Source organism: Sinocyclocheilus anshuiensis, unplaced genomic scaffold, assembly GCF_001515605.1.
Source record: "Sinocyclocheilus anshuiensis isolate Anshui unplaced genomic scaffold, SAMN03320099.WGS_v1.1 scaffold205, whole genome shotgun sequence".
NCBI classification, from domain to species: Eukaryota; Metazoa; Chordata; class Actinopteri; order Cypriniformes; family Cyprinidae; genus Sinocyclocheilus; species Sinocyclocheilus anshuiensis.
This window is the reverse complement of record NW_015536497.1, coordinates 1,326,187-1,338,921: the sequence shown is the minus strand read 5'-3', so window position 1 is coordinate 1,338,921 and position 12,735 is coordinate 1,326,187. Positions and strand designations below refer to the sequence as shown.

Genomic DNA, 12,735 nt, shown 5'->3' with positions numbered 1-12,735 from the left:
TACATTGTACTTATTTTTTGATGTAAGTACATAGTAGTTAAGGCCACTTAATATAAAGTGGGACCATTCCATTTATAACTGCAAAGGATTATCATCAGACCTTGAGCTGATTTCTATGGGGCAACGGCGCTTCTCACAGCTGTTTATGGAATGCCAATCTTTTGGGGAGCAAATCTGATCAGTTTTCTTCCAAAACAAGCAACATTTCACAAATGATGGCTTGTAACACTCCAAAGAGAAAGGAAAACTTGAAATCGCACCATACGACCCCTTTAAAGTCAACATGAAATGCTTCAGTAATGTGATTGATTTTTTTGAGTAAAATAACGTGAAAAGTGGGTGTTACATATCAGAATGGAGGCAGTCCAAATGCAAGTTTACTATTGGTTAAAATGAACCAATAGAGTGCAAAAGTCAGGTTCTGGAAGTAAAAATCCCATTTATTTTCTTCATAAGGAAACTGATTTTTAAAGATAACCAAAAAGACAGACCTACAAGGTGTTGATCGACGGTATATGCTTTTGTTGAAGCCATCAGCCTGCATTATTTCAACTTATTTTTTAAGTAATCGTTTTCAACTGCAGAATTTGGGGTGAAAAACTATATTACAATATCAGACAAGCAAATTATGTCAAAAACACTTTAGCACTTACTCACTCTAAGTAATAGATTACATTTCACTGATGCTCTCAAACTATTTAAATCAACGCTTCAATGTTTTTCAGGGCAAGGACATCTTAGACGATAGAGACATAGAGCAGGGACCCCCAATACAAAATGTGTCAAGCAGAGCTTTAAGCATATAGCCTTTGATAGTATTAGGAACTAATCATATTATGATTAAGAATAAATTATATTATGTTACATGTATATTATGTTAAGAGAGTAGATCAAAACTATGCACATTATTGTTGTTGCACATGCATCACTGCCTGTATATTACTTTTTATTGTTAAAATTGAGATTTATGCATCTTAACAAATAACATGTTGAGATAAAAATAATAATTCATTAGTTGTTTGCAGTTGTTTGCAAATTATTTTAATGGATTTGCTGAGTCATAAATTGTAATTTACTAGTCATATGGACATTTGCATTCACCTGAACTTTAGCTACAAGTTTATTAAAAATTCACATTTTAATTTTACTGCGAGATGGACAATTACGAATCAAATCACCGAGTATCTGAAATTAGTGAGGGTTTTCTAATAAAGTGCAGATGTAATGTGCAAGCAACAGGTCCACCATAACAGAAATAACAATGTACAGTGAAACATTTAAGATTATTTACAAGGCATTACTTTTACAAATAATTAGAATAGAGTTTAAAAAATATATTGATGCGAATATTTTTCGAGTATTCTATTAGTCTGCATTTAAATTGCACATATCTATTTTGACATGCCATGTTTTTGTCCCATGCTTGTATCACTATGTCAACTGCAGCTTCAGAGGGAATCACATTTATATGTAGATGTCACTTCCAAAACTATGCAGCATGTAATTGGCCGTCAGCCCTCTTAGCAGCATGAAAAATAATACTTTTATTCAATGGATCATATCTGTATAGCCTCGAAAGTGTGAAAGACCACTCACATTACAATCACTAAAAAGCTGTCACTCATCTCAGTTACGGATCTCACAACGTTCCACTAAAATCAATAAAATCAATGTCTACACTGCATAATGAATCTCTTACTTACATCGTGTTGTTGTTTGTGAATGACAGAGGATTGGTGAGAGCGAGCCTAACTCAGCACTGAACAAAATATCCAGCATTGTGAGCAGTGAGTGGATTCTAACTTAAAGGGGTCATATGATGCAATTTAAAATTTTCCTTTCTCTTTGGAGTGTTACAAGCTGTTCGTGCATAGATAAGATCCCCAAAGTTGCAAAAACTAAAGTCTCAAACCCAAAGAGATATTCTTTATAAAAGTTTAGACTTGTCCACGCCCTCCTAAAACGCCTCGTTTAAACACACCCCTACATGTCTACATCACAGTATGGGAAGATTTGCATAACACCGCCCAAATGTTCACGCAAAGAAAGAAGGCGTAACTTTTATTCTCGCTGTAGTATTGTTGTTGCCGCCGCCGCCATGTCGTGAAGACACTGTGTGTTTCGTTGTGAAAGCGAAACTACTTTGTTTGGCCTTCCAAAAGAGGACGATATCCGCTTCGTCATGCCTAGAGCTGATCCGTGCTGGTCGCTGAGGAAATACATCAACTTCGTGCTGTGGATCGCCGGATCGGCTTTCACCGTGGACAAAGCAGAGTCCAGCCCGGGGTCGTCACATGTGGTTGCCGCAAGCCCGCCGGCCACTCCTTCGTCGAATCTGCCGGCCGTGCCATTCTCAAGTCCGTCGGCCGTTCCTCACTCAAGCCCGCCGGCCGCCGCTCACTCAAGCCCTCCGGCCGCTGCTCACTAAAGACCTCTGGCCGTTCCTCACTCAAGCCCACCGGCCACTGCTCACTCAAGCCCGCCGTGGGACACAACTAGAAATCAGTTGTTAAGTTGTATTTACAACACTGTTTTAAATATTTCCAAATATTCAGATGTGTGCAACGCATTTTACGGAGGACTCTTTCCTGACACACTTGAGGTATTCAGCCAATCACAACGCACTGGATGGCTGGCCAATCAGATCATACCTCGCTTTTCAGACCGATGAGCTTTGTAAAAATCGACGCGTTTCAGAAAGGCGGGGCATAGAGGAGAAACAATAATGTACATTATGTGGAAAATAATGTGTTTTTTTAACCTTATACCGCATAAACACATTGCATTACACCAAATACACAACATAATGTTCTTTTTAGCAACGTCATATGACCGCTTTAAACACCTCTGATTGGCCTTTGCGTTCAAGAGATCAACAGACATGTCATGTCTGTTGGCTACATTTCTCACTGCTGCAAAAATAATGTAAATAGGAACAGAGGTCAAACTGAAAAACACAATGGAACGCTTGCTAAATCTGTTTCGCCAATAATATATCATTACAGCATCAACTGAGGGTGCTTTTGCTTTCGTTTCAGGGTGCCTATATTTAAAATTGACTTTGTGATATTTTGTAACCATTTTAATTTTTTATTTTTTTTATTACTTGTGATCAAACATTAATTGGCGGACCCCCGGTTGAAGACCCTTGATTTAAATATATATATATGCAACTTTTGCAATAAACGTAAAATATGTTTTATATATTTAATTAACATATTTCAATCAACAGTTTTATATTTATCCATTGTTTTATGTCAATTATGTTGTTCAATATTTCATGGGATTATAGCTCTTTCCCTCATTAAAGCTGTTACCTCTGTCAACACTTTTGTTTCAAATCACAGTTTGTAATGTTGTGAATCACCTCATAGCTGGTTGCTTTGTTTCATGGCTTATAACTTCTTAACAAATATTTAAAAAAGTCCCTTTGTCATAAATTAATGGAAAAATACCGCCAGAACCAAGGCCGCTGAAAACATCAGCAGAACATTTTAAGTGAAGTACAAGTCAGCTGTTTCTGATAAAGACTATGACAACATTTTGTCATTAGAATAATGTAAAACAGGGTAAATTCTGATTTCGTGTTGACTTTGACTTTATGTGTTGTTATGTCATTTTAGGTTACACAAAGTGTTTCCAAACTTATTCCAAGATAATCACTCAGACCTAATTGAATTCTGCAATAGATGCTATTAAAGTCATGACTCTTCGAGACATTACTAGGATGTTTTTATTCAGTTTTAAACAAATATTTCTGACACATTCTTGAGCCTCTGTCTTGCCTCATTTTAAAGCATCACAAATGAACCAAGACCTTTTTGAGTCATAGGAGCTGCTATTTTTGAACGTCTGAAATCATCTCAGTCTGTCTTGGCGGTACTCTGCAAGTGGTACTGTCTGAAACCATTACATAAGAGAGAGGAACAGAGCAAAGACAAAAAAGTAAGGCCACACGATAGATTGCACACTATAAAATACACCAACAATCGACCCTTTCCGCAAATGGATCTTTTGTTCCACTCTACCCGGAGCATTTTTCTTTGAATATAACCCAAGCCTTTTGTCAAGAAAGAAATGATTACACATAATAACAGCCTAAGACGAATATCACTGGCAATGACGGCTCTCCATGGTGATACGTTTCACTCCGCTTTTGTTCTAGTTGCCCACGTCGCCCGGCTTTCCAACACATGCTAATGGTTCTTTAGAGTTAAAACAGGAAAAAAATAATCTCATATACTTACAAACATCATTATACACATTGTACACAGGGCAATATGATCCAAATCTCGCCAGACTGGAGGATCCAAACGTGTTGTGGATGAACCCTTGTAGTTCGCCGGAAACAAATTCGAGAATTAAAAAGGGAACAAATCGAGATTTCATCCATTTTTTTTTTCTTCGAACAAAATAAACATTTACATGGAATTATTGGTAATGATCAAGGCAGTGAGCACTACTGTACTGATGTGCACGGGAGTTTTTTTTGTGATGGATGCATATCTCTAGGTAAATATACAGAGAGAGTTCATCAATGGGTCACGTGATTGCATTTTATAGCCTGTTCTCAATCAACCGTCCATCATGATATTGAAAAACAAGGTGGGTTACTTTCCTTCTGACATATGAAGTCGTTTGTAGAAGTTCTCCATGTTCAGTGTCAGCCACCGGTGGTTCCTCGCTTTCTCTTCAGTGGGGCAGTGGTGTTTCAGTCTTTTAGAAGCTCCTTTGAAGGATTTGTTGTCTTTTGTTTCGACTGGTTTTTAAAGATAGGGTGTGATACACACATACACACACACTGAGAGAGAGAGAGAGAGAGAGAGAGAGAGAGATCAATGTCACTATAGAGAAGTTCTTTGATTGAGGTCAGAAGAATTCATCAGATGATTCCTGGTGTTGTAGAGTCAGGCTGTGTTTACAGAACCTGATTGACCAGTGCAAAGGCCAGTGTCAGTGTGGCGGCAGAAACACTGATTGAAGTCACAGATGAATGTCTGGCTCTGTTGTTGTCAGCCTGGTGAGAGCCCACCGAGTCAATGGATCCCTCCATTGGGTTCAGCACATTCTGAGGAAATATTACAAGCTTTTTTCAGTTCAAGTATTAAGATTACAGGTCATTCCTGTTACTCACTACTCACTGATCTTTAAAAATAAGCATGCGTGTGGTATTTCTATAAAAGCTTATTGGAGACTTCCATAAAAGTGCTTTTGTAAAGTTCAGACTTAAAACTTTGTTAATTTTAACATGATTATCTATACAATGACTATTTTTGACTTCATGTTTCTGCTGTTGTTTTTCCTGAATGAAGTCACTTCCTGGTGCATGTCATTAAAGTTAGACTAAAAGATGGAAAGTGATATTGTGAACACTGGAAACACCTGTGAAATAATTTCTAATCAAATTGCCAAGAAAATTTGAATTAGAGAAAGAAAAATTTGAGAAATATTTGGAATATATATTTTTTTCATTTACCAGTTTTTCATGTTAGAAATTAGTGCTGCATCATTACACAGTTGTTAAAAAAGAAATAAAATGATAGTGATAGAAGATCCATAGTGATCTAATTATGATACTGCGGTAAAACTAATAATTTCCATCTTTAAAAACTGTGCATTTAATAATTTGCCCAGAATACATAACATATCCAGCTAACGAAAATATGCTCTTAAGAACATTTAGCTAATGTTCCCATTAAGTTATTTCCCAAAACGTTATTTCTGAATGTTCTCTGAATACTCAAAAAAAAAAAAATTGTTTTAACGTTTTACGATCTTTTTGTTTTAGGTTTTGAAAACATTAAAGGAATATTCAATTTTTATAATTTTCCAAACATTGTGGGAATCTTACTTTTGAATTTTCTCTGAAAGTTCTGAAACAAGCAGTAGGCCTATCATTTAAAAAAAAAAAATAATTAAAACATTCCATGAATGATGTATAAATAAAAATAAATAAAATTGTGTTTTTTGAGAACATTAGTAAAGACTAGATAGCTCTGAATGAACATTGCATTGATGCTATTGAAACATTTGTTCATATTGAACATTTGTTTATAGCTTTAAGATAACCTTTCCAGAACGTTCTGGGAATGGTTCTTGTTAGCTGGGTAGAAAAATATGAAGTTTTAAGGTAGGAAAGACTTTTATAATTATGTTTGATAATTGTGCAGGTGAAATATGTCTTACCTCATCAGCGCATTCAAAACCGTTAGAACACTTCTGCTCACTGTCCTGAGAAAATATAAATAATTAATATTCTTAGCATCATGTGACCATGACCTGCAAACCGTACTGTTCAGTGTTAATTGTGTCTGGCTGCCCTCCATCCATCATTCCACCGTGATCTACACCTGTACGTGATCTATACCTGTACTGTTTTTTTTTTTGTTTTTTTAAAGAATGGTCCAAGACATTCACTAAGCCGTAGTGGAACTGTGTAATATGGATGTTAAAATTGAAGTGTGTAATTTTTAGATGTTGAAATACTTAGCTTCTACATAGCTTAATATGTAGAGACTTTAAGTAAGTGATTTGTAGGTTGATTCCCCAGAAAAGTGTAAACACAGCGGTGCTTTCAAACTGTGTTTGTTTGAGCATCTCGACAAGCCTGACGCAACAACATTGTCTCAACCAATAGCGTGAATTCAGGGTGGGACTGTCTGTTTAACTGACCAATGATAGATGAGGGTACAGACATAAGCACAAACTTAACCCATAAATACTCAATAAATGACAGAAATCAGTTGACAGAAGATGGAAATTATGTGGCCAGTCGCTTCGTAAGTGTCACTTCTGTGCAAAATGTCACTCATATCAAGGTGCTTTGAGCAGGGTTTTTTTTTTTTTTTCTCATGCCATGAAGCAGAATAAATGCATTAGATACCCTAACATTTGAAAGGTATGACACACAGTCATGCAAACACTTAACATGTTCAAGACATTCTCATCTGGTTATGGTTTGTTAGCTACAAAACAATCATAAACGTAACACCCCGTCTTTATAAGAAAAAAAATGAATAAAAAAAAAACAACGGCAGCCTCTTTGATGCAAAACCATAATTAAGAAGCTTTACGAAAAAACGCACAATGATTTGCTTGATTGATTCTTTGAATTGCTTTTCCCACAAGGAACATGCAAAGTTTTAAAGCTGTTTTATGGTTCGGAAGGCTGTGCTGTATAATGCAATAGAAAGAAAGAAAGAAAGAAAGAAAGAAAGAAAGACTGGAATCACTGGAATTTAAAAAAAACAAAAACACTGACTTCAGAGGACTATTAAGCTGCTTGAAACGAAAGCAAACAAACAGAAACCCAAGCAGAACTTCACAGGCATGGTGACATTAATAAGCATTATTAATAACTGATAGTTTCAGTGGCCTATTTAACAGCACAGTAAAATCCCAGACTGGAAATGGATTCATCTCAGAAAACATGAATTTCCTTTTGTACCCATCTGTAAACATTCCATGACAAATTCACTAAACAGTTGTGGCCATTTTAAGCCCACAAATTTTCAACACAAAAACCTGTATACAGTATATTCACCCACCACCTGTAATCCAGTTTAACAAAGCAGTCTCTGCTCTTGTGTAGCAACATAAGCAAGAAAATGCCCTTAAACTCTGTGATGTCATGTGCTTTCGGTGTTGTATATACATTGTTCCTGAAGAAGGCTTGGTATTTTGGCAAATTTAATAAAATATTGAGCAGTTCCAGTAATCTGTCTGCTAATTTATGCTTCTGTTTGGATAGAAAGCAGCTCGTTTGTTTCAGAATCTCTCCAATTTCATGACATTTCTTTCTACAATGTAGATAATCATGTTTTTCAAACGTTTTTCTTCTTATGGACAATTGGTTCTGTTCACACACGACCTCTAAACACAAAAAATGCAGTTAAATTTATGGAAAACCTGTGGAAAAAAGCACCTATTGGCATTCTATTCAGCAGAAACATGCCTTTTTATGCAACTATACCAATTTTCTTCTTCAAAATAAAACGTTGCCTTGGGTGGAATAGAATTTGAACAGAGATTCAGCCAGCACAATTATCAAGTAAAGCAACCTTGAAACAAACAAAATCTGATGCGTTATGCCTGACAATATTCATCCTAAAATGTCCAAACTGTTTGTGGTTACAGTTGCACTCTCAGAAAAAATGTGCAAAAATTTGACCTTTAGTACCATAAGAATACATATTACTACTCTAAGGTTTTAATATGCATCCTTTAGGTGTAAAGAAGGTACAAAGGTGTTCCATTAAGGTGTTCACATAATCAGAGACTTCACATTTTTGAGTATGGCTGCTTATTCAATCAATGCATTCCATACTCTCAAATTCTTTACTGCGAACGCAAGTTCAATACATTCAACTTGTAAACGCACCAAGTAATCGAGTAGATACAAGCAGCCATGTCAGATAACCACTTTTCACAGATTGACTGTTGCCTCCTACGACAGTTGCCGGAGACATGAATTAAAATAGTTATTTCCAGTGCGACTATATCATATTTCTGTCTGTGGAGTTTTCATAATTTGTTTCAGCATGGATGAAAGAGTACAGTCATTTTCTTCAGTACCCAGGGGCTTATAACTGAATCCTCAGGACTTAGGACAGAACTGCGAGGCGCGATAGGATGGAAGTGGTCACACTAAGTCATATCTCTATAATGCAGGCCCTTTCAAACTTGGATTAGCTGACAAATTAGTGTTTGTGATGACATCACTCATTTACATAGGATTACATAGCTGCCTGTATGCAAGACAAATCATACTAACATCCTTGAAATCAAACCAACAATCAACATACACTATCCAGTTGACTATAGAGACAGGATTTTCATGAGCCAGATTCAATCCTCAATCTTCCATCTGAGCATCAAGGCTCAATATTTTCAGGTATTACAGACCACATTGGCGTGGACAGCATGCTGCTGGTCTGCTCTGAATGGCCCCTGCATGAGCTGACAAATAATCTTAGTTTATGAATTATTCACCTGCATACTGAATTATACAGAAGTGTTTTACCTTCCACTAGACACTCTGCATATCTTCAGGTAAAACATGAGTTTCCCCCCCCAAAGAGGTATTCTGCTTCCCTCAGTTATTTTAATGATTGTAATAGTTGGTGTCCTCAAGGTTTGGCCTAGATTTAAGCACGGTTTAATGGCATTTGTGTGTTTTGCTTTTGTACATGCACAAAGCAGCAATATAGGTTTTAGCACTGATCCTGACATTCAGGGCGATTTTGATGCTAGTATGGCATGTACAGGACTATCCAAAATGAGTGTATAGGCTTACAGAAATACCAGCACTATTTCCCATTACACTGACCAAAAAAAAAAAGGGTAATGTGTTTTCTGACTTTAAAAGTGAACTGTGCAATTTCTGTAGCACTAGCATAAGGGTTGTTAGATCTGTGTAACCAAGCCAACCCATTGAACAATCAAAACTAGTCTGATGACAATTAAACTGTAGAGGTACATTTAGAATAACTGAGTCATTGGAGTCATCTCATTGGCAAAAAGTGTCCTAATTTATCAGAATTAACCCCTACACTGTAAAAAAAAAAAAAAAAAACGAAACTTGTATATAAATGATTATTGCACTATGTTTTAAAAGAAAATACTGTCTACTTAAAAATGTAGCATTGAATTAAATTGTTACTTGCCATTTCTTTGTAGTTATTTGTGAAATTGACTAGCAATTTATGAGTAAATATTGTTTCTACACTAAGCTTTTTTCAGTGTAGCCCAAATACCATACTAAAACTATGCCACTCCCACACCTAAAATACATTTTGAAAGGTATGCAATACTTGAAAATCACTGTATAGTACTAATCATAAACACAGTCTGTTTTCATAAACAAAATCGTTTTATCAACTTCTATTTGAAAATTAAATAATAATTTCTATTTAAAATCTTGTTCCTATGCTACTCTTCTCCTTCCTGGTCCTTTTCATACAGAACATATCTGTACAGACTCTTATCATCTGTCTCCTCATCTACCGGAGTTTTATCATTGGTAGAATATAAATTGGGTAGAGTAAAATAATCCAATACAAGCATTTCAGTGAAATATAACTAATGCAATATGTCAAACCTTTAACCCGAGAAAAAAAGAAAATTACACTATTGGTTGAGCTGTTGCTGTGTCAGGTTGGTTGGAATTCTCAAACAAACGATGCTTTGAAAACACCTCAGCATGTCAGTGTTTACACTTTTCTAGTGAAATCAACCTGCAAATAACTTACTTATAATTGTCACTGCATACTGCACTTTCAGAGAAAAAAAAAAAAAAAGGTACAAAGCTGTCACTGGGGAGGTGTCGTAACGTTCAAAAGCTAAAGGAACATTTTTGTACCTTTTTTACAGTGTTTGTGGTAACACATTACAATTAACACAAGTTAACGTAATCAGATTACTTTTTTCCAAGTAACAAGTAAAGTAATGCATTACTTTTAAATTTACAAGAAAATATCTGAGTTTCTTTTTCAAATAAGTAACACAAGTTACTTTGTTTTCCCATTTATTCACTAACAGCTCTCCTGTCCCCATGTTGATAAATTGGAAGTGCAGAGACAGGCTGAGGCTTATTCATTTAACTTTTGGTGTGAAAGGGCCTTTACAGTTGCCAAGAATATAACTTTGGGTTTTTTTATTATTGAAAGTAAATAAGCAAGCTCAGCTCACGTGACAAAAAGTAACGCAAAAGTAACATAATGCATTACTTTCCATAAAAAGTATGTTTTTACGAAGTAAAGCAATATTGTAATGCATTACTTTTAAAAGTAACTTTCCCCAACACTGCTTATTTACCCCTAAATGGTACATCTTAGTACCTAAAGTATACATATTAGTACCTTTTGAAAGGTTACCGCCTTAGTGACAGTCTTGTACCTTTTTTCCAAGAATGTAGGCTAAATAGGAAAAAGTATTTTAATATTGAAAAAACGGCACACTTCATCTTTAAATTCCTTAATTTTTTTAGCCTTGGATTCACTGGGTAATAATGTAATACAATGCAATGAACGACACAAATTTTCAGACCTACCTGAAGGTTGGCGCATGTGGAGAAAACACATGCACTGTCTATTTGCTTGACATCATTTGAGTTGATGACATGTTTGGTGATGATAGCTGGTTGCAGATTGGTCTGTACTGATGGGACTGCTGACTGAGACTCAGTGATGGGAACTAGACCCGCATCCGTGCCATAACCGAATGCCTGGATAGCGTTTCCTGCACACCGAAACACATGCACATATATGCAAATAAAAACACATGCATGAAAAAGCCATAAAGATTTAATGTGGGGAAAAAACAGACCCTCAGCAAAAGAGATCACATGTCCGTAAGACATATCATTTCTCAATAATGTGCTATTTAGGTTAAGCCCATAAGGATGACTGTTCAGGCGGTGAGCCGTGAGGTTACAAGAGGTTTCATCTCCACTCACTCAGGCAAGTGTTCTCTCTGAAGTCTCGGAGGAAGGCCTCGCACTCAGCTTCGTGATTTCCACTGCCTCGACAGCCACACCAAGGGGAAATGGTGATGTTGGTGTGGCTCGCATCCACATAGTTTGGAGTCACATCTGATCCTGTAAGGCCAAGGGTAGAGATTATCATAAATATTAATTAGGTGGGAACATGTTGGTTTATAGATCTTGCTGTCTGCAGTATAATGTGCTGTTTGGCTGAGTATAATGGCCAGAGGTTGTTGGTCTGCTTTCTTCTAGAGATCCATTTGTTCACAGCACTACCCCAGATTTTTAATCCTCCAGGATTCATTTTAGGTAAAAGGCTAAAAGGATGCAATTTTAAAGTTTCTCTGATGGTTTTCAGGCCTAATTTACACAGTTGAAGTAGTAATTATTTCAGATTGTTTTACGAAAGTTACCAAAAAGAAAAAAACAAACATTCAAAATAATAAATTTGTGCCTTAGGCCCAATGTTCCCTCTAAGCTGTGCACATACGCAGCCGCGCACCTCCTATGTTGCGACCGTGCATAATAAATAATATGTCACGCACAGGACAGATGCAAAAATTAGTTGGGGAAAGGTTGAATTCTAGTAAATGCAAAATAATTGCAATGCTCGGGCAAACCGCTATAGAGTTAATGTCGCTATAGAGTTAGAACCGGTGAATGCGGTTAACAGGTTTCATGGAAAGAGAATCATGTGCGCCAAATCAGTCGCTGTAGAAATCGAAATTATTTAATGGTTGCAGATGAAATAGCTTAGCACGAGAGCAAACGCAAACATAATGACATGTGAAATAAGATGTCATCATGTTTTAAAGAAGAGTGTTTTGATTAAGTGGTGTAAATAACAGATGATGGGCACAGAACATTTACAGTCACACACAGGTGTAGTAGTGTGCAAACTCTACATGGATATGTTTTAGATAACTGTAAAATAATTCACATTCACATTTTTTTGAAAATATATACTATAATAAATAACGTCTCAGGTTACTTATGTAACCATGGTTCCCTGAGTAGGGAACGAGACACTGCGTCCTCTAGGGGTCGCTATGGGGAACGCCTCGTCGTGACCCGTGTCTGAAGCATACATTGAAAAAACACCAACTCGTTGGCCGGCGACAGCCATGACGTCACTACCAGTGCGACTATAGTATAAATAGGCGCCGGGAGCACACATAATTCACTTCTTCGTCTGAAGCTTGCGTCCGCAGCATGGCAAGAAACCTAGAGGACGCAGTGTCTCGTTCCCTACT

General features: G+C 36.6%; 1 protein-coding gene across 1 annotated transcript in view; it reads right to left on the bottom strand.

Annotated features, from left to right (window-relative positions):
* Positions 1-4,796: 4,796 nt before the first annotated feature.
* LOC107688392 (GDNF family receptor alpha-2-like) overlaps positions 4,797-12,735 on the bottom strand; it is a 142,842-nt gene continuing 134,903 nt past the window's right edge. The window contains exons 8-11 of the mRNA XM_016486051.1: positions 11,456-11,596; positions 11,051-11,238; positions 6,187-6,231; positions 4,797-5,068 (exon numbers count right to left, since the gene is read on the bottom strand). Coding sequence (XP_016341537.1) covers positions 4,919-5,068; positions 6,187-6,231; positions 11,051-11,238; positions 11,456-11,596 — 524 coding nt within the window. The 3' untranslated portion in view covers positions 4,797-4,918. The remainder of the gene's footprint in view (positions 5,069-6,186; positions 6,232-11,050; positions 11,239-11,455; positions 11,597-12,735) is intronic.